The 18,155-nt window shown below is 47.5% G+C and overlaps 2 protein-coding genes across 2 annotated transcripts in view; one reads left to right on the forward strand and one right to left on the reverse strand.

Annotated features, from left to right (window-relative positions):
* T265_08239 (hypothetical protein) overlaps window positions 1-18,155 on the forward strand; it is a gene marked incomplete at both ends in the record, with an annotated part of 114,875 nt that overhangs the window by 95,908 nt on the left and 812 nt on the right. The window contains 9 exons of the mRNA XM_009173986.1: window positions 4,466-4,641; window positions 5,737-5,809; window positions 8,812-8,848; window positions 13,385-13,572; window positions 15,194-15,240; window positions 16,204-16,343; window positions 16,501-16,785; window positions 16,860-16,956; window positions 17,779-17,867. Of these exons, the coding sequence (XP_009172250.1) occupies window positions 4,466-4,641; window positions 5,737-5,809; window positions 8,812-8,848; window positions 13,385-13,572; window positions 15,194-15,240; window positions 16,204-16,343; window positions 16,501-16,785; window positions 16,860-16,956; window positions 17,779-17,867 (1,132 nt within the window). The remainder of the gene's footprint in view (window positions 1-4,465; window positions 4,642-5,736; window positions 5,810-8,811; window positions 8,849-13,384; window positions 13,573-15,193; window positions 15,241-16,203; window positions 16,344-16,500; window positions 16,786-16,859; window positions 16,957-17,778; window positions 17,868-18,155) is intronic.
* T265_08238 (hypothetical protein) lies at window positions 957-1,232 on the reverse strand (the record flags this gene model as incomplete). Its single annotated transcript, XM_009173985.1, has 1 exon — window positions 957-1,232. One exon carries the CDS (start codon window positions 1,230-1,232, stop codon window positions 957-959), a length of 276 nt encoding a protein of 91 aa, XP_009172249.1.

Consider the following 18,155-nt stretch of genomic DNA (forward strand, 5'->3'; position numbering starts at 1 on the left):
GAGCTACCTACGCTTCTGAACGAAGCCGACTGAACTAGAGTCGACCATGCAACACAACTGGGTGAGTTCACGCACTGCTGAACCAAACGTTCAACTTTGGAAACGGGTTATCAACACGCAAAACCCGTCTCTAACCCCTCGGTCCCTAGCAACCATGTCACCCGAAGGAAGCGCGTGGGTTTTGCTACTACCAGACTGAACGAGCATAGACAGGAGCAGTCGGGATCCCTGAGGTTGGGACCCGGACCTTCGGGGCATTCATATCATGCCTTAACCACCAAGCTATTTATACACTCAAAGACCAAAGTTGTTAGGTCGGTCTCCTCTTTTCTCTCTCTTCACTGCAACCCGGGTTTTGTTCCATGCGTGCTGTTCGCTGGATACTTTTATGTATTTACTTCTTTGATGGTGTACTTGTTCTGGCTTCGTCACACCTGTCATTGTATTGTGCTCTCGAGGCTTGCCTAATATGATATCGGAGATGTTGCCTATCTCATCGATTCGTCCGGATCATCAGATCTGTAATACTGTTGAGCATCTTGGGGTGTTCGTGTGGAGAGCCTGCACATCGTAGTTGTACTGATTCCCTCGAGCTGCTCATATCGTGGATGTGAGGAAACCATCTGCTCGCGGAGCCCATACATAACCAACAGACCAAGTTGGCGCTTGCCGTCTCAGGAATCCCAGGTAGAGGTGCATCAGTTATTGAAACTGCCCAGCTGGATCTTTACTTATCAGTCTACCTACATTGTGGTACATAGAGCCGTTGCCTTCAACACCCGACTCTGTTTTCACACTCTGTTCTTCATCACGAACACGTATGATTGGATATCCTACCTGTAATATTGATTATTCAGGTGCCTTTACTGGCGCTTGATCAGGTGTCTGTTGGTCTGTTCGTCGAGCTCGGTAATCAGCTTGAGTGCAAGTCAGTGGAGTCTTGCGCTGTTACTAACTCAGGTTGTCCTGCCGAACTCTCTGTCAAGCGAGAAGCATTCGATCGCTGATGTCCAATTGAGGTAGTCTGACAACGTCGAAGCTGACTTCACACTCTGAGTGACGATAACTGTCGTGGCTCGGACACGTGTTGCATAAGCCGATTCAAGAAGGCTCTCAGGCCGGACGTTTGCCGGCTCTGGCACTGAAGCAGTCAGTTGAACTGGTTTCTCACCGTCGGCTCGGAAGTCGATCTTCTTGGTCTCTACTAGTTGGAAACAAGACTGAGTCACCATCTGTGCAAGTATTGCGGAGAATAGCCGAATATGGATGGATGTAGTATGCCACAGTCATCTTGTTGAGTAACCTCCTAGAAGGCCTCTGGTGTAGTGATATAAAGTGGGTTGGAACTACGTCGATTATTGACAGTTCAGGTGCGTCTATCGTTTGTCAATCTGTTCGTCCACCTAACGGCCAGTGTCCGTAATGTCTGCAGCCATTCCATGATGTGAATGCCATTTCTGTCATTTGTGCACCGTTCTTACGCTTGCCACACCCCGAGATGACCGTTTGATTGTCATACGATCCACAAGAAAACTCTTCTAGTCCCGCTGATCATGCTTCAGAGTGCCAACCAGTCTGGGGGTGATTGCAACCTATTTTACTCCTCAACTCTGTCTTTACTGCTCATCATCATCATCACTGTCATCTGTAATAACCGCGTACTCGTCGTACAGTGTTTGTAGCTGCCGCAGTTTCGTTCACCAATGATTTGGGAGGGGGGAGTAGGTAGATGCGCATTGCAGGTGGGAGCTGATAAATTTGTGCATAAATCCAGCACTGTCAGTCGGCTGTCAAGTGGGGGTTTGGGAAGGGAGCTATGCACTGAAGGCAATAGCTTGGATGCACGAGCGCCATTGAGGGCGCGACTGGGCCATGTCTGACAATGTCTCTAGCTATTGATGTGGCCCGTCTCGGGGTCCCCATCCAGGAAGACGGCAGTGACCAGCGCAGCTGAGTTTGCTGGTAAGGACCTTCATACTTCGCTGCCAGGTCATTGTTTGACCGCCTCTGGCTCTCTTCCACCCTTCACGTGGTTGTGCGGAAAGAGCCCTTCGAGGAAGTCGGTCGACTGGCATACGCCCACAATTCCTCTGTCTCAATTGACTTATCTGCGGGTGTTTGCTTGTTTTCTCATATGGCCAAGCCATGCGTGGCAGACTGTTGATGCTATCCTTTTGTACGACGCTTCAGTATCAGGTGAGAGTGAAGCGAAGTGGATTGTGTAGAATTCAATCTGATGAGGCTCGAATCCGGGCAAACCATTCATACTCTGTGGTCTGATGTGTTCATAGATTTGGTGACTGCCAACCTCGCTTCTGAATCGTGCTTCTTTGAGATCGCTACATTTGTCCCTGAAGGCTGACTGAACACATATCGACATCACATCATTACTCGTTCAACGAGCACCGATAAGGAACCATGAAGCGGACCGGAGATTGTAATCACCCTCGTTCTCGATGGATCTCGATAGGTGCTCAAACATATCTTGATACAATGACTCATGCGTAGTAACTAGGCTTATCCGTTGTCTCGATTACAGTCCTGTCTCCCGTACGGCAACCATTCTTTCCATCCTTCGATCCTATAATCATTTGAACCCCATGGACCGGTTTCTGAGTTGTGCCTGATTTCTATCGTCAGCATTGATCCAGATGAGATAGATTACCCGGAAATGGTTGGGTTGTGAGACCGGCACTGCAGGACGAACACTCCGTTGCTTGACGCACCGGGAAATACGGCTTTACACGTCGCTTACATAGCTATTCGGCTTACCATGGCACCACGACACTGCCGGTCTCTTTGCACAATTCCTCTGTCTCAATTGACTTATCTGCGGGTGTTTGCTTGTTTTCTCATATGGCCAAGCCATGCGTGGCAGACTGTTGATGCTATCCTTTTGTACGACGCTTCAGTATCAGGTGAGAGTGAAGCGAAGTGGATTGTGTAGAATTCAATCTGATGAGGCTCGAATCCGGGCAAACCATTCATACTCTGTGGTCTGATGTGTTCATAGATTTGGTGACTGCCAACCTCGCTTCTGAATCGTGCTTCTTTGAGATCGCTACATTTGTCCCTGAAGGCTGACTGAACACATATCGACATCACATCATTACTCGTTCAACGAGCACCGATAAGGAACCATGAAGCGGACCGGAGATTGTAATCACCCTCGTTCTCGATGGATCTCGATAGGTGCTCAAACATATCTTGATACAATGACTCATGCGTAGTAACTAGGCTTATCCGTTGTCTCGATTACAGTCCTGTCTCCCGTACGGCAACCATTCTTTCCATCCTTCGATCCTATAATCATTTGAACCCCATGGACCGGTTTCTGAGTTGTGCCTGATTTCTATCGTCAGCATTGATCCAGATGAGATAGGTTACCCGGAAATGGTTGGGTTGTGAGACCGGCACTGCAGGACGAACGCTCCGTTGCTTGACGCACCGGGAAATACGGCTTTACACGTCGCTTACATAGCTATTCGGCTTACCATGGCACCACGACACTGCCGGTCTCTTTGAGCGTTATTTTGTTTTGTCGCACTGTAGAATTGTTCCCCTCCCACACCTGATTGCATTTCACTCGTTTTCAATGTCCCCCAATCTCCGAGATCTCTATCCACACAGCTGTTATTGCGTCCTGACCAGGACGGCAGAACCGACGTGGTAGAATAGCTTCCCAGTTGGCAAGAATGAAGCCACTCCTGCAGTGCATAGACCGATGAAAAGTTCATGAGACCCGCATTTAGTTGCTGTCCGTGGAATGTTTGTTGCTCGACCGTGTCCAGATTCCAGACTGCCCTGTCAACCATCCGGTTCACCAGGTATCAAGAGTGCCGCATTTCACAATGTATCTTTCTGTGTGTGCGCGCGTGGTCCATTCAAACATGTGAACCAGCGTTGTACAGCTGTCTCCTACTATCTCCTTCATGGGGGACTTTAAGGCTATACGCACCTCCCTACTCCCACCACTTGTGAATTCCATTGTCTTGTTGAGAACGCAATGCTGGCTGATCCGAGAACGTTGATTCGCTCGACTTGTTCATGCGGTTCTAGTGTCCCCCTATCAGATGCTCCCCGGGAATTCCTGTGCAGTGCGGGCCCGACTCACCGCTTCCCATAATAAAGTTGTCTCTCCTCCCTACACTTTGGACTGTCGCTTCACGGGTCTGAAAGTCATTCAGATCGGAAAACAGGGTAGCTTCTCCTTTCTATGTAACCACACGTGGATCGAAGAGAGCGGTCTTTTTCGAAAGATCGCCCTGCAAACCACGGCAGGCAGGCAGGCTGGTGGACTGTCTAGATTGGTCTTCTTCACTTAGGTGCCTTGTGGATGACCGTACTTTACTAGACATGGCTATTCTTCAGCTAAATTTGTTTTTTTTGGATGTTCCCAATATTCCCGTTGGTTCACATTCTCCAATTAGATAAGTTTACCTTCTCCCCTGCTCCTTTCTTCAAGCTTGCAACTCAAGAGGCTGCTGCTGAGGAGGCAATCGAACGGCTCTGTCTGCAGTGTCGCCACGTGGAACTCAGACTGAATGAAACACATTCCCGGTTGAACGAGTATCTTCAAGCACATCAAGAAGGACGTCTCCTGTTTACCGATATCACTGAGAGTCCACAGACTGCCTCCAAGTGCGTTCACCCCTTTTCTGACTTTTTTCCAACATTTTTCATACTTTCTTGTCCTAGGCTATCCCATTCCCATCTTCTGTGCTATCCGGTATTTGTACTTTGGCGTACCAGTGCTTTGCTCTTCATTTCACTCGTGTCTGAGATGAAGAATCTAGGGATGATTAATCCAACCCGCCCTACTTTCTATGTCATGGTAACGGAGTATACTGCTGATGAAACGTGCGAGTAGTATCTGGTCATGGGTCAAGCCCCGTCCCTGCATCTAACGGAAGGTTTATACGGATGGTATTGAATCGCTTTGCAGTGTCTGCTGATTAGGAAAGTTCGAGTCTTGGGGCTTTTTACTTTGCAGAAAATGTGTCTAGTAGCGCGTAACCGTTTAGTTCGCATTGATCAGTAAGCAACTCCGCACTAAAGGATGACGGGTCGACTCAGAACATTCAGTGCACTGTATGTCAGAAGCTCGGGAACGTCATTCCTTAGTACGGGACTATCGTTTATCAGCTGTGGTGTAGCTCGGGAACGTACGGGACTATCGTTTATCAGCTGTGGTGAAGCTGTGCACTTCAAAGTCCTGACCGAACGCTGCTGTTGAAATTGGCTACTTGGCATATACAAGTAGTGCATACATGAGTTTTCTTAGCCCTACCCAACAAATTCATTTGCCAAACCAGTCCGGACAGAATCATCCTTGAATGTTAACAGGTTCAAGTGACGTGATCCATCTACAACGAGAAGTAAAGCGAGAATGCGGGGGCTAGACAAAACTGCTCGCTACTGCGACGTTCTCACTAGTACGCTGTGGAGATCGTCAGGACTGCCTCCGTCGTTGACGACGTGAGGTGGTCGCGTGCAGTCCTTGTCCTATTTGACTGTAGTGAGGACCGCTCAAGCCTTCTCCTAACGCGGCTATGCGAAGCGTGGTCATATATATATTTCTTATAGGAAGTAATCTCATTCGAGTAGGCAAATGTGCCCCCCCCCCTCAAATACCACCTCACAGTTTTCGGGTTGAGTCACTGCTCACTTCTGTTTCGCCGTTTTCCGTTCATCTTATTTTCCCCTGACTGCTATCCGTGTTGTTCCCCATTTCAGTGGTCATTCGCCAAACGTTGCCTCTCCAAGCAAAACGGTCCTCAAAGCAGATGATGCGGATTCATCATTACCGGTGAGGTTTTTCCTACGTTTCTTTGCTATTTTTGATGATGAAGCAAACTGTTCATGTGTCTCAGTCGACGAATCTTACAACTCCGAGCGTAATGAGACTCCTACCCACCTGTGGGCATCGGAATGGTAAAAGTCTGGGACTGAGGGGGGTTGCACGAACGAGTTGAATTGATCATGAACAAGAGCTTTTCCCATAACTAGAGATTGTCTAAGCTTGGGTCTCTCATTTGGTCTCCCCCAGAGGGAGGATATTGAACCACCGAAGTGCTGAGCATCGCGGTTGTGCAAAGTGTCGATATTTGGATGCCTAGAATCGACTTATGGTGGTCGTTGGCTTGTTCGCTGAGCTGGACAATTCGATTGCAAACGTTTCATCACCAATCAAGGTGACATCATCAGTGCGTTTTTGGGGAGCGTAGCGGTGGGCATCCCCTGCCGTCGTAATCTGTCAAGCTCAAAGGTCACGTGGGCATCGGTGAATGGGGACACGGGACAACGGAGCAACCAATGGAACCGACCGACCGAACAACCAATCGCGATCAAAGGTCACATGCGTAAGACTACTCAACGCACAACCACTAACCCACCGCCAGGCTCCCCAATAACGCACGGATGATGTCACCTCGATTGGTGATGAAACGTTTGTAATCAAATTGCTCAGCTCAGCGAACAAACCAACGACCACCATCTACGCTACCTGAGCTACCGACATTTCCCTGTATAGAGAATCGACTTATTTTCCATCATCAATTCAACTTCTGCTCGCTGGGCTGGTCTACTCTGTGTTATCTGATTTAACTTTTGTCGTGGCTTTGTTTTTGCACCAAACCATTTCCGTTTGTGATTTGTTGCCATGATACGTGGAGTCGCATTCAATCGTGAATTCCTTTCATGTTGGCGCGACGCCGGAAGAAGATCTTTCGCCCCATTAAGTCCCACAACTGTATATTTCATTATAGGTCGTACGAAGCTGGCCTCTTGGGCGGCATCTGAATGGGCTAGTCGCTAATCTAAACCCAGACTGTCGCCCATGGCCTCAAAGTTTTGGACACGCTGCTTCATTATAGTTATTCATGTCTGGTTTATCTCCATTCCGACGACTTTTTAGAGGTTGTGGCAGACGTTGCTGGTGCGAGTAGTATCCATCCCGCTGGTTGGACTGAGGGGCAGACACATTTGGTTACCCGGACGCGCCGGTGGGATAGGCGACGACTCCTGACACCCACTGGTAGGGGTGTGTCCACTCAAGCCTCGCATGGATCAGCTGATTCGACAGAACTGAACCGGTAACTCAGAGGGCTTCGCGTTACACAGTTCGTCTGCGAGTTGTAAGTAGTCGGTTGACATCGCTCCGAAGTTCAAGAAACATGAATCATTCTCATCATGCATAATATATGCAGGTGATCAGTTCCATCGACCTGAGCGCATCAATAATGAATAGCCTTCTGCTACATTAGAAATGATCCGTTAGAAATTAGGTGTCGTAACACCTGCAGCATCACAATTCATTTGTGTCACGATGAGGAACAGTAATCCCCGTATATCATGCCGAGAAGAGGACGGGATTTGAGCTTTAGTCGAAATTCTGTCCTGTATCCCGACAAACATTGTCCGGCTGTTTCATTCTGCATAGAAATTGTCAGCGATTCGAACCCAACACCATCCGGTCAGAGCGGTGTTCAGACAGGACGTTATATCAGTCAGTTTATGTCACGTGACGCGGTATTGGATCCCCCCAACCGGTAACGAATTTCATATGCGTATGGACGGATTGCTTTACGAATGATCAGTGGTGCCCTGCGGATTGATTGCGACACTAGGGCGTTCTTAAATACTTGGTTTACTTTAGGGGCTGGTTGAAGAGGGCAGCTGAGTTTTCCGCCTTACCTTGTACACAAAGATAGGTGAAAAATTTTCCAGTTGATTAATGTAGGGACAAATGAGGGGGCGAGATGGACCAAGCGGTTAGAGCGCGAATTTGCTGTTCAAAAGGTCCGTGGTTCGAACCCGACCTCTGCCTCTCGACTTTCCTTGTCTAGGCGGGAGCAACCTGGCAGTATCCCAGCCCTCGTGCTTGCTTCTGGTGGCATGGCAGTTCGGTACCGAAAGAGTGTTGCAACTGAACGATCGAACGATTTTACATGAGGCTAAACTGATCCTTGTATAGACGCAACACACTGCTCTTCGATAGCTCATAACCAATTTCGCACTTCTTGAGGCTCGTGAGTCCCCGTCAACCTTATGTTCTGCTTGAACCAAAATCGTACGAAATTCGACTCATACACTCAGTTGCATACCAAGTTGGTTTTCACAAGAGACTTTATTTGAAACATCACAAACGAGAGATTCAGCTGGGTTTCAGGTGAGCCTGTCGTGACAACCGAATTGGTATGCAAATGAGTGTATTTGTCTAAACCAATCCTTTCGATGGTAGTTCCTCCCTCCGAAGACAGCAGCCCCCCTAGAAAGGCATGCCATTGGACTACACCATCAGACGAAACAAGATCAGGCTGTACGGATATGAAACAGTACTAACGCGCTGGTTTGGTGGGTCAAGTACCTGGGAATCGAATCCCGGCCATGGTTTAGCATTACAGACTGACCTGTAATAAAGGCAAGGCTCGAGTCCAGCGCTTCTCCGCTCCCATGAGCGGCCGATAACCAAATCGAAATAAGCCGGTCATCAAAATCTGATGCGTCCTCTCCACTGGCCTAGCATTTCCTTGACTTCTTCAGTATGAATAATGTTTCCTGCGTGTTTTCTTTGGCTGTTGGTCCACGCGCATGTACGTATCAAGTATTTGAATCAGTTGGTTCCAAAACTATCACAATGCATAATGTTCCAAGATAAATCATTCAGAGTCCAGGTTACTCATGCATTCGGACACAACAGTAGATCACAGACTTGTCTATAGAAACAGAATAACTGTCGGGCACTTGTGCGCCCGGTGTCTTCCGTGTTTGACTTTGTTTTAACCCCATTGCCCTAATTTGCCTTAACAGTCAAACAACGCGACCCTGAAAACCGCCGCCGGTCTGGGTGAGTTATACTTCGTTTTTACGTTTTCTCTAGACGTGTTACCCCCTAAGTGCAATGCGTTTTGATTCCAAGGAGTTGATTGGAAGCGAAGAGGCTTGGTAGTCCTGTAGGTTGACCACACTTTCGTGTTTCTGTGCGCAAAAGCCACGAGCTGTTGTCTGAATTGGTTTTTAAACCGCACCACTTTAGAGCCGGACGTTTGTCCGTTGTTCAGGCCACTGCGTTGTATTCAAACTACTGCCAGTAAATGTCTTTTTGGTTTTCTGGTATTTCCTGCTACGGGTCTTCCGTTCCGGAGTTTTGGACAGCCGGCCAAACCTTGGGCTGAAAGAGTTGGGATCGGATTCCTAAAGGACGCAGTAATTGTTATGACTGAATGTTCACGTGGGGAACTGAGGAGCATACGTGACATTTGCGAGAACAATATGCTTTGTATCAGATCGTATTTGCAGATCTGATACCGGTAGAGTCATTTTCTAACGCAAAAGGACTGGCTTTCGGGATCCGTTCACTTATGCTACAAACATTCGGCTGAACTACTCATAAGTAGTCGGAATGGTTGGCACAAATCGCCTGTCACGTTGAGTGGAGATTTGGAGGTATCTACTCAATCTCAGAGAAAGCTTGTTTCAATGGGACGCTGAGTCGCACCTTTTAAATGTTTTATTCTTCAAAATAGTACTGTAAACGAGAAACTACTGTTAACAACAGCTTGGTTTTCAAATGGGCATCTATCTCCACCTCTATCGTGTTCAGTGTACAAATACGAACTAAGGTGGATGGCTGGTACATCTAATGAGCAGCAAAAAGGAACAAACTGGTATTGAGCTGTTCAATAGTAGCGTCACGTCAAAGAAAACAGAGTCGTTCTCTGACTCGACGAGTGACCAATGAGCATCTCTCTGTTGTTGATTCGCGGCAGTAGATCCTGTGCAGGCGTTCATCATGTTAATCCCACCAACCAGGCGGCTTCTGGCCGGATATGCTTATGGGTTGCCGTTTGGGATGCTCAGAGTACGGGTATGTTTACCGCCCCTTCTGGATCCAGCGCAAGTAGTAAAAGCACATTCGCCGCGCGCGCCCTAGTTCAAATACCAGAACACCAAGGATATTCACCGCTAGTCGGCTTCAAAAGCGCAGAATTCGACCTTACTCTCTTTGGGCAGGTCTAAGCGGACCAATCGCACCCGAATAGGAGTGAAGTGGATATGCGACCAATTGTATTCCTCTTGGCCTGATGGGATATCCCCCCCATCCGAAAAAAACGCAAGAGTGGCTGTTCAGATGTGTAAACTGGAGATATCGCATTTCATGGTAGCGGTGTAGTCTCCAACAAGTCCGCTTTAGGTCACGGATTCGTTTCCTTAGAGACCTGTTAGATGGATAAGGAATCTTAGTAAAGATGAAACAGTTTAACAGTTTAGTTTTTCACCTACGGGATAAAATTCACATTAAATGACCTGTATTTGTTAGTTTTACCAATATCTCCGGATCCCGGTTACACCGATGTCGCATCTTCCCTTTTATCCACTTCGAAATATCCGGACCTCTGGTTTGTTCCGTTTTATGCTTGCTTTGTCTACCTGCCGGAATGAGTAGCTCTCAATTGAACTCCCATGTGGCGGCGGACTGCTTTAGCTGTCTTTTTTCAGCATGTGTGCTCTCCTTCCCATTTTCGTTCCCCCCCTACGCGTTTTGAACCAGTCCCCCACAAACACACTTTCCGACTGACTGCTTTTTTGGTCATCTCACTTATCATAGTTTCAGTCTGTACAGCTCTGTTAGGTTACTCTGCCTGCTTTCAGGGGATGTGCTCCACCTCTCTCTCTCTCTCTGACTGTGGATCACGCGAGGATCTCTGACCAACTCGTTGATGCACTGTGCCTTTCTGGTTTCTTCCCCATCGTTTGTCTTCCTCAGTTCGTTTTATCTAGGCGACCAATCGCGCATACCAACGTGTTGACTATTCTTGCATTTTGCTTGTTGTACTTGGGGGGGGGGCGCTCTGAGAAAGTATGAATACTCGTAGGCAGTCCCTGTATGATGAATCCGGAGCAACTGGGCACATGTGACTGACCACACAGCCCTAATTCCCATGTTTGTTCCTAGGATTCGGACAAAACAGGAGCATGTCAAGCCAACGGAGTTTAAGTTCAGTTCGGTTAGCTCCAATCAACGAAAAAATCCAGTGCTACGCTTCCCACAGGATTGCTGGGGGCGAGTGGACCAAATGGTTAAAGCGCGAATTTACTAACCAGAAGGTCCGTAGTTCGAGCCCGACCTCCGTCGCTCGACCTACCCTGTCCAAACTTGGGCAACCTGGCAGTATCCCAACCCTCGTGTTTCCTTTGGGTGGCGTGGCAGCTAGGCACCGAAAGGGTGCTACAGGTGGATTGCTACACTAAACTGGGACCACTAACACGAGAGTTGTATGATAGTCTCTTCGAGTTGGAATAATGGGATCACCGAGTAGCAGGATGAAGGCCGACGGTCACTTCAGTGGTGTGAAGCCTAAATCCGGGTGGTCGAAATCATAACCTTGAGATCATTTAGCGCTGAAGTTGCGAACCTACTGACCGAAAGGCTTGTGGTTCGAATTCGACCCGAGCCCACTCCTTCCAGATAGGATCCAGTGAAAAGGCCAGGGGAGGCGAAAAACTCACTCTCTCAGTTGGCGAAACCAGAGGACTGGATGAAAGTATAACAAATAGCAAAGCCTGTCGGAAGGATATGCTTGCGGGAACGGTCGTTGGTATCCATTGAAAGGCGTTTTCTTGTGTATTTTGGCATTAATAAGCAATGGAAAAAATGCGATTTGAAGGGACAAGTCAGTGCGATACCTTGAGAGGTTACCTCATCCAAGAAAGCCAGGATGACTGGAAACATGGTGGAGCAAAATTGATTTACGAAATGCTGTTTGAAAGGGAAGTGTAACATTCATCTCATTAGTGCAAGGCACCGATCCAGACTTCCTCCTGAAAATGAAGCCAGTCTATGCTTAAAAGCCGAGAAACATTGTTTATCCTTTTCGAGAAATACGCTCATTTGCAAGCCAATTTGGTTTTCACGAGAGACAACTGAATATCATAAGCGAGAGATTCAGTTGAGTCTCCCGTGAAAACCAAATTGATTTGCAAATGAGTGTATTTCTCGAAAACAGTGCAATTTGTGTTCAAGTAGATGATGAGGTTGACGGAAACTCGGGGACTGATGACCCTGATGACCCCGAAGGAGAAGGGCGAAACCGGTCGTGGGCTGTCGAAGAGTTTTTAGCAACCTCGTGAGTAGTTTCTTTTATTTTTTATCCTCAAGAATGAGAGTAAATCGCACTGCTAATCAGCCACTCGTGGCCTCAACTACTACTCCGAATCGCGCCAGAGATTTGTGAGTTGCGCACGACTGTTGGTTCCAAACGGCTTCTCGGTGTGTTCCGTCGTGCCAAGTTTCTGAACAATCAGCGTACTATCCAAGCGTCATCTTTGTGCTTCAGTTCGACTTGGAAAACATCTTCGTAACGTCTGAACCGCGAATCGAAGGTTAGACCGGCATCCGCGTCATAACGGAACTCCGTGATACTGTTGACGATCGAGTTGACTGAATTTGCACTTGGAGCGGAATTTGGTAGTTGAATTTTAAGTTGCTGCGTCAATGTTTCCACCAAACGTAATTGCGCCGCTTCAAACTGGTTTTGTTGTTGCATTAGAATTCCTTTCAACGCTTCAGCAGCTATTGTCATGCTTTCGTGGGTTCATGCGTCACCAGTTTGACATATCTCGGTATAGATCGACTTTACTTGCGGAATGAATATTCGGTTAAAGTTTCACGAACTGCTCCCAGTACCATCAAACAACAAGACTGCGTGCTTGGTCACTCGAAAGTTGGGACATGCTGCGACACGAGCGGTCAGGTCCGTTTATTTTTGTCTTTGCAAGACGTAAACCTCAATAGCATTGGTAGTCCAGGAGTATTAAAAAATATCAGGTTCCTAACAATGCGCAGATTAGTTTCACCCCCCCCCCCTTCATGGATTCTAACTATCCAGGTGAATAGCTTACACGAGTACGATGCGAAGGTCGATTCTCCTGCATCTGATCAAGGTGACCATGAAATGTCCCAAGAGGACCAATCAGACAGCTTGAATGTTGATGAAATAAAAGCGAAACTGTTGTCGAAACCAGCGAAAACAGTGGGCGTTTCGTTATCCGACTACATTCTATCCTTGTCGCTTCTTGCGCGAGATTTATATGTAAAATGGTCTCAACTACAGAGGCAGAATAGACTGTTAATTTATACTTGTTCTCTTCCTTCGTATATTCGAGTTAGCCGTATCCTGTGGATGCCACTTATCATCTGGCTCGCTACTTTGCGTCGCATGTTGCCTCTCGATTGCACTTATTCTCCTCTGTGGCAGTTTCAAGTGCGATAAGTCAGTCACTTTTGGGCATGCGAATGTGTCTGTATGTGTGTGCGTGAAATTTTTGTACACAGTAATCACTTTGTTGTAACCGGTCACCCTATTAATCGAATCCTGTCCAGTTCATTCGAAACCCGAATTGGGTGGTGGGGTTGAAGATGCGGGAGAGCAGGCAACGCAAGATGACATTGCACAAGCCGCTGTCACGACCGGCGAGGCGACGACCTGGTTGCAGAAGCAAGTTCAAGATCGCGCGCGGTTGATTTCTTCCGGTGGTCTGTCCAATCGTCGTCCGCGAACACGTGTGGTGGTGAGTGGACATTTATGTTTGGTTCGCTTCTTAGCTCGTCCCTTATGAGTTAGTTGTATTTCCTTACAGTCTTATCCTTGGGGCGAGATGATTCAGTGGTTAGAGGGCGAATTTACTGACCAGAAGGTTCGAGCCCGACCTCTGTCTCCCAACTTTCCCTGTCCAGACTTGTGCAACCTGGCAGTATCCCAGTCCTCGTGCTTCCTTTGTTTTTTTATCGTTCAGCTGCAGCACCCTTTCGGTGCCTAGCTGCCATGCCACCCGGAGGAAGCACGAGGACTGGGATACAGCCAGGTCGCCCAGGCCTAGACAGGGGAAGTCGAGAGGCAGAGGCCAGGTTCGAACCACGGACCTTCCGGTCAGTAAATTCGCGCTCTAACCGCTTGGTTCATCTCGCCCGAAAAGGTGTTCCAGTCGAACGATTAGTATCTTCGGCAGCTGTTCATATGACAACTTAGCTGTTGTGGCGACAAACGGCAATGCGGATAAATTTACCTTCCCCTTTTAGATGGTTCAACTTCGTTCCCCGAAGCTCACTTGGGCACCCAGCTGCTGATTTCGCTTTAGGGACAGTTCCAACCAGTTAAACTTACAGGATGATCAGTGCGGTATCCGAATTTTCAGTGTCGGGCCGCTACAAAGTGAGCGGCACATGCGGCACCTAGTAATTTAGACCTGACGTGTGTGCGTCTGTGTGCTGGGGATATTGATTCAGTGTAGAACTATTGCAAATTGCACCAGCGAATCTGTTTCGATGCCAGTTAAACATATGGAGTGCCATCCTGGTACTTTGCTTGAAGGTTTTTTGGCTAAGGACAACATGCCGAGGCTGCTAACACCATCAGTTTCTCTTTCCTCAACTATTTATTTCGGCTAAATGACAGCTGTGTACCGAAATCGTGTCTCAGCTGATTCCTCTCATTCCTTCTCTTGCCTCGGTCATACAGAGTGACCAGGTTTGTTGATCAATGCTCGTGTTTGTCTTCAGTTCGTACAACAGATCTTCCTTTTACACAAACGCCAGGGGCGAGATGGCTCCAGTGGTTAGAGCGCGGATTTACTGACCTGACGGTCCGTGGTTCGAACCCGACCTCTGCCTCTCGACTTCCCCCCCCCTGTCTAGGCTTGGGCAACCTGGCAGTATCCCAGCCCTCGTGTTTCCCTCGGGTGGCACGGCAACTAGGCACCGAAAAAGTTACATTTGAAGAGTTTTTACAACATGCGCCACACAGGTCTCGTACATGAAAGACTCCAATGTTCATTGGTCCGATCCATCACTTATCACATAGCTAACCAGACCCCTAATCAACTGGGGCTTGTTGCGTTATTGGTTTGCTCAGTATGATTCATCTATGTTCTCCTATTCTTTCAGTACAGTAGTTGGGTTCAGGTAATCCCACAATACGGTTATACCTCCCCGAATTCAAACTCTTATACCCCGCGACTACAAAGCCGCCACCACTCTGCTTGCTTCTGTTTTGACTAACTGCCTCCTTTTCTACCCTAGCATCATCGGTCCCGCTCGGTGACTATAACAATACACCGCAATAACAGGTGCGACAAAATCAATCATGTGAAGAAATTTCATCCACTTTTTCCCATTTTCCCATCTTACCTATAGATTAATCCGCCACCCACGCTTCTAACCGAGACGAGTGTGTCAGCGGCGTGAGTTTCTTTCCTGTCCTTGTTTTTTGTGTTCATTATAGACTTTTATCGATCTCTCCTCACAAAAGTGCTGATTTCGACTTATGGTCCGATAAACTTCAGTGTAAACGTGCATTCTTACAAATCACCATTCCTCACCTCGACTCCACCCGCACTCAGCTCTGTTGAAATATTCGCCTACTTAAAAGCGGGTAGTAGTATGATTAATGCACATTTTTACGTGATAGTATGTGTCCAAATCCCGTAAAAGAACATCGTTACCCCACTATTCACCTAGCAGCTAGATGTAACGGTCTAGAAACCACTCAAAATTGTTATTCTAACACAAAAACAAATATGAAATGGTTTCAACATGGTTTGGTTCAATCTTTCCGTCACGCCTTCCAGCTCCGACCAACCTTTTAAGCAAACGAACCAAAAGGTGCCCTTCGCACTGCACTTTTGGTTGAAGGGCGTTACGCTCGTTTCACAACATGCACCGTAAAGGGTTGTCACTGCAGAGAAGCACGTTTTCAGAGAGAGTTTATCTCACAAGATTGATCGGCTTTTTGGGTGCTGATCAATGCCCATATCACACGGCGCTGATCGATTACTCCTCGCTAATTAGAGATGACCGATCGCATGGTAACCATGAAAACACAGATGTGCATATTTTGCTTGGAGTTTTTTCTGTTTCTGTCGACTTCCTGAGTGTATTAGTAACGGCAAGTTGTCGGAACGCAGTTTTGCAACGTCGGTCAATTTGGAAGTAGTTTGATGAACGAACGTCTCCTACAATTATTTAACGCTTTGTCCGAACTGCACAACAAAGCCGAATCCAAAAGGTTGCACTTTTGTTGGGAAGTTTTCCTTATTGGGACACTTTTATCCATGTGGAAGTGTTCTTTTGGGCTTTTTCGGTTTCCATCTTGATTTCTAACACATATTGACGTCTATTCTCTGCCAATCTGTTTGTCGGTTTAGGACGTCGTCCTCGGATGTGACCTACGTTCAGTCCGTGACGCAACACTTGCTGTTTCCTGTCCCGACCGGTGGACAGTCGGCTTCGCCAGTCGCTTCCCCCGCCTCATCATCCAATGTTGAGGTCGATGTCAGAGGTGCGGGTAAGTCTTTTTTCGCGCGTCCTAGTTTGCTCTGATGTTGATTGAAGGAGGGAAGCAGCTCGTCTGATAGTAGCATCGTTAGTGCACATCGAATTTAAAAGTCCATGTTGTCGGATTTTAGATCAGTCGGTAGTTTAAATAGCAGAACAAGAATTAGTCACAGTTGGAGATGAAATTCCGCGTCTTGTCCTTGCTTTTGAAACCTCGCCAAATGGCCACTATTCCTTTCTTTTTCGGCTAGCAGGTGACGTCGCCTCGACCATGGATGATCCCAGTAAATCGCCCGATACTACACCGAGTAGCGCCATCCGAACGCCCAGATTGAATGACTCATCTCACTCTTCGCCCGCCGTAAGCTCCACCATGGGTACACCGGACAGTGCTGCCTCGCGTGTTTCGTCCCACAAGGCTATGGGAATTCAATTACCCGGTCTCTCTCCTGGTAAGGGGAGGAATCCTTGTGCGAGATTTTTTCAGTCGTGCATTTTTTATGAAACGGAGAAGTACAATTCCCAGCTGTTTCTCCTCTACAGCGAGTGTCAGCTGAGTTGAATCCCAGACGTCTGTTATGGCCTCTATTGGCCTCTTATTCATTCATTCATTCATTCAGTCAGTCAGTCATTCACTCATTATTGACTCACTCACTCACTCACTCACTCACTCACACACTCGCTCACCCACGCACTCACTCACTCACTCACCTAATCGATTGTCAATCATTCAAGTTGGCCGATGCCCCAAGTTACATATGAAACATTTTTCGATAGAGCTTTACGCGTCGCTTCTTCAATGTGGCACTCTGTTTGTAATCAACGTTGCTTACAAACCAGTTGGACTGTGTGTTCTTCAGCATTTGTTTAATGGTAACTGTAACTCCCTTGAACTGCTGTTCATACGTGTCGTCATGAACCTATTAAAACCACCGAACTTGAGCTAGGTGAGTGCTTAAGGCGCGAACTTACTGACTGGGGTTCGAACCCGACCTCAACCGCTCCTGTCTAGGCTTGGGCAACTTGACATCATCCTAGCCCTCGTAGTTTCTTCGGGTAGCATGGCCCCCTGATACCGAGTGTTACAGGTGAACGATTATGAGTATTTTCTTTACGTCAACCCATCTACCAATGTATAGTGATACTACTGACGGGAAGGCATGCAAGTGGTGTGTTTTCTTCTTGTAAATTCGCTTTGCGTCTGTTGTGGAATTTGTGGAGTCGCCTTGTAACACTCGCTCGGACTTGAGCAATGAATGATTGGAGTCAATGAATAACCAGGAAAGTTCAAGAAGATGCGTTCAAGAGAAGATGGATGTTCAGTTTTTTTTGTAAATAAGATGCAAATGAGAGTTTTGCTTCCCTGTCCACCAATAGTCTGTAACTGGTCAGTTGGCATTTTCTAACAAATAACTCCGCAGCGACGGCCTTTTTCCTTTCACCAGGAATGCTCCAGGGGATCCAACTGCGTCGTCGTTCCCCCACGCCAGACCAACCTGCAAAGGACAGCCCTGGTTCGAAACCGTAGGACCGAGTAAGTTGCCCCCCCCCCATTCAGTACTACACTTTGTTGTTCGGATCTCATATTGGAATAGTTTGCTGCCTATTGATTGATTCACTTTCTCACACTGTCCGCTCACAATCGGATATTGAGTACGTTGATGATATTGCTGTTCTTGGGTCGGATTGCGCTATCGAAGATGTCACTGCAAGACTAAAAAGCACAACTGATCGATGTGTTTGACTATCTCTGTCACCGAAGCTTCAAGAAGGTTGGGTTGATTGCGCTGGGTTCATTGGATGGTCCCCTCAAAAAATAAAT

This window comes from Opisthorchis viverrini (genome assembly GCF_000715545.1).
Source record: "Opisthorchis viverrini unplaced genomic scaffold opera_v5_205, whole genome shotgun sequence".
NCBI classification, from domain to species: domain Eukaryota; kingdom Metazoa; phylum Platyhelminthes; class Trematoda; order Opisthorchiida; family Opisthorchiidae; genus Opisthorchis; species Opisthorchis viverrini.